The sequence below is a fragment of the Branchiostoma belcheri genome, unplaced genomic scaffold (assembly GCF_001625305.1).
Source record: "Branchiostoma belcheri isolate BF01 breed outbred unplaced genomic scaffold, Haploidv18h27 scaffold181, whole genome shotgun sequence".
In the NCBI taxonomy this organism is placed as follows: Eukaryota; Metazoa; Chordata; class Leptocardii; order Amphioxiformes; family Branchiostomatidae; genus Branchiostoma; species Branchiostoma belcheri.
This window is the reverse complement of record NW_017803280.1, coordinates 468,583-472,507: the sequence shown is the minus strand read 5'-3', so window position 1 is coordinate 472,507 and position 3,925 is coordinate 468,583. Positions and strand designations below refer to the sequence as shown.

The 3,925-nt window shown below is 43.4% G+C and overlaps 1 protein-coding gene across 1 annotated transcript in view; it reads left to right on the top strand.

The window, feature by feature from the left end:
* LOC109467541 overlaps window positions 1-3,925 on the top strand; it is a 31,566-nt gene that overhangs the window by 14,738 nt on the left and 12,903 nt on the right. The window contains exons 16-18 of the mRNA XM_019765562.1: window positions 564-759; window positions 2,972-3,118; window positions 3,331-3,532. Coding sequence (XP_019621121.1) covers window positions 564-759; window positions 2,972-3,118; window positions 3,331-3,532 — 545 coding nt within the window. The remainder of the gene's footprint in view (window positions 1-563; window positions 760-2,971; window positions 3,119-3,330; window positions 3,533-3,925) is intronic.

Sequence of the window (3,925 nt, the reverse complement as noted above, 5' to 3'; positions counted from 1 at the left end):
ATATATATACAAGACGTATAGGGCGACTCAATGCAGTTTTGAACTGGGCAAGAGACCCCGCCTCCGCCACACCAGGCTCAAGTTCGTTCCACTCTTGATGAAGAGGGTTACAAAAGTATCAGCTGTAATGGGGATTCTTGTCTGTTGAGACACGAATGGGGATCAGCCTACTGGATTATTATTGCCTACGTAATCAGCTCAGATAACAATATTTCTTTAGATCGTTCCGACGCGAAGATATTTCCCTTTTTTAGGTCAACCAAGTTCAGAACGAACTATGTAACAGGTCAGGGCGATCTGAACGCCATGTAACTGACCTGAGGGGACCATGTACTGGAAAGGTATATAAGTGAGAACTTCGTGCACTTGTGTCATTAGCCTCTGTACACTTGAAGAAGCTACACAGGCGAAACCGGTCGTGTGACAGGCTGAATAAAAGTTCTAAACAGGAACTATATGCAGCTCCAGGTGTCTTACTGAGGGACGACTGCGTGTGCGAGATGTCGGTTAGCTTGAGGAATGAATCCCCTCTACTATATACTGCATATTTCCCTTTCTTTTAGTTTGGATAGAGGACACGTGCCGTGTAACATGCAGTGGTCCAACGCCCACCGTATCGACCCGACCAACGGCGGAAAGTGCATCCACTTCACGGCGGCATCAGAGGGAGACATCTTCGTGGTGTTCGCCGGAATTCCTCGCGATCATGAGACCTGGCTGACCGTGGAGATCTCTCCAGACGGCGTGGCTTTGTACAAGGTATAAGGCACTAAGCTGTCATTCTCTTATTGTACCTGATATATAAAAAATGACTTTTACTTCAGCAAGTGTCGCGTATAAGAAACTGAGGAAGCACTCTTTGGCGCACATCGGGCACTCAGTGTTTTAATGTGACTACTGCCATTGACTCCGTGTACACAATTGTGGTAACCCCATAGAATTTTTTGTTAAACTTCTGGAATGTGTGCGATGCAAATGGCTCTGTATCGGTATCGATATATATACAAGTATAACCGCCCTTCGGCGTAATACACCAGCAAACTTTTCCGAATAATACATGGTTCTAAATACAGTCAAACCTGCCAGTGTGACCACTTCTTCAAGCTGGCCACCTGGTCATGGTGACCGCTTTTTCTAGGTCCCAAAAAATTTCCCCATTGCCATAAGCATTAAGCAACCTGTCCAAGGTGACCACCTGGCCAACACGACCGCCCTGAGTTGGATCCGCTCAAGGCTCGATACCTGTCCATGGTGACCACGTCATTTTCGATCATGTTGATTATTGATGCTATCTAACTAATGAGAAATCATGGAGAAACCAGCCACTTTGCCTCGGCTGCTGGATGATACTTTTATTCGACGTAAATTGTTCCATGTGCCACCCTTCCAATATGCATTCACCACAGAACTGAAGATGCATACAGGACTTAACATTAAAACATCTTGACTTGGAAACCATTATGCCTCAGTCATGTTGTGAGGTGACTCTCTTCAAGCAGATCACCTGTCCAATGTGACCACTTTTCTTTGGTCCCCTGGGTGGCCGGCTTGTACAGGTTTGACTGTAAAGAAGTTACTCCAGGAAGCTACTAGTAAAATGTTCTTACTAAAGTTCTTTCTATCACAACCATTTACTTTTCAAGCCAACGATTCGATGACCTTCTGTCATCTTCATCAGGGCAATACTGACCGGTTTACTGTGCACTGACACTAGATGTTGCTTGATGCATAGTGCACTAAAGGTGTTACATATTTCATAGTGCACTTAACCCTCAACAGAACACCTTCCCGGACTGATTAATCTGTACACCTGGGGTCCGCGCGGACCCCAGAACAGTTTTTTGCTAATTTTTAGAAATCATCAACATGCTACCAGCTCAATTGTTTTGCAAACTGATGTAGGAACCTCTGTGTCCACATTACATACAAAAATCATACATTTTGAACTTTTTCTATTTTTTGGCGAAGAAAAGAAGACAAGAAGAAATACCCGATTTTTAAACCCATTTCAGACTGAAGGGGCTTTTGAGGCCCAACTTTGATCTCAGATAGCGGCTAAACGGCTTGCGCTAGAAGTATCAAATTTGGAGACCTTTCCTAAAATGTCTCTGGAAAAGAGTTCATATTAGTTTAATACTAGTAAGTTGATGTTTTTTTGTGTTGCCATGGCAACGGGTTTCTAGCAGGCAGTTTTTTTTTAAATAGAAGTAATTTTGGTTTAAACATAAAAATTTTCTGAGTTTTATATTAAATTACACTTTATTTTCCAACATTAATAACATCTTACATAATTAAATATAAGTTAATTCATTTAATATGCATAGAATATGCTAATTTGATGACGTCATTGGTCAAAATCCAATATGGCGGACTATATTATTAGCTCTGACGTCATATGACGTGATAATTACACCAAAGTTATTAAAATTTAATTCTATTACTACACCATTCTCTGAAAACTTGGTAGACATACGATGAGTGCATAAAAACATATAAAAACGGAAATAAGGTAATGTATAAGAACGCCAGTGTATCCATTATGATCGAAAGCCGGCTGGGGTCCGCGCGGACCCCAACAGAAAATCAGATATAATTTTTTTTATAAAAGGTAGAAACGGAGTTTTCTGCACTGTATTGAGAGACAACTTTGTGGGTGACAATTACCTAAAATTTCAGAAAAAAATCTTAAGAAACAAAAAAATATTACAGAATATATAGTGCTGGGGTCCGCGCGGACCCCAGGTGTACTGTTTAGGGTTAAGCTAGTTTTGTCTGTTTACAATGTGCACTATGCACCAAGCAACATCTAGTGTCAGTGCACAGTAAACAAGTCAGAATTGCCCTGATGAAGATTACAGAAGGTCATCGAAACGTCGGCTTGAAAAATAAATGGTTGTGACAGAAAGAACTTTGCTATCCAGTCGTTTACCAACCTGATGAAATTATTTACGGATGTTCTTACTCTGTTCAGAACATGCGGCTGGTGGTCACACAGCTAGAGCAGGGCGGGAAGGGTCTTGGGACGGCTCACCTGTACCAGTCCTACTTCGTCTGCGTGACGGAGAACCCGGATGCGGGGACAACGATCGTACAGTACGGCAAGACCCCGGATAACGAGGTACATTGGCAATCATAGGTTTGAGGTCGTGTGGCAGAGTGCTTGACAATCAATCTTCCCAAGGGCACAAGATTGTTGACATGTCAGGACTCGAACCCGGGACCTCTTGGTTCCGAGTCGAGAACTCTGCCGCTACGCCACACGACCCCACTTCAAATGCATTTTTGTCTTGCTGCTGTGCCGCAGTTTTACAACTTACAACTGATCTACAGGAACGGGCCCACGTCTGGCTGGATCACCAATTTGACGAAATGCTGGCCATTCAGTACTACGCGTTCGGAAGCGGCGCTCACCCAGTGAAAGTCATGCGGGTGTCTCGAGTGGATCAGCCCGCCGAAGACTTCATCATTTGTCGTGAAGGAACATCAAAACGGGGCGGAAGGTGTGTGCAGCAGTGTCACGTCGAGTGTGATGGTAAGAGACCCCATGCTGAGTTCATAAATATAACTTTCGTCCCCTTGCACAGAGGAACAGACGGTCGTAATTGTTGTTGTTAAGAATCGACAAGTATAATAAAGAGTATATTAAGGCACTATCCTGATATGTATTAATATATAATTGTGGTACGCCAAATGGCGGTTACATGGCTAATACATATAAAGAAGTTGGCGTATTTTACGTTAATTAGGTACATAATGTACGGACTCGGCAGTTCGGTGGACTTTTCATCGGGCCACAATATGATCAATCTTTAGGGGTTTCCTAGCTACAGAGATTTTATATCTAGGTTGCCGGACCACCGGATCGGATACCCCGCGGGACTGCATCGCCTGCATGAACGTGAAGGTGCCGTTCCCGTACATCGAC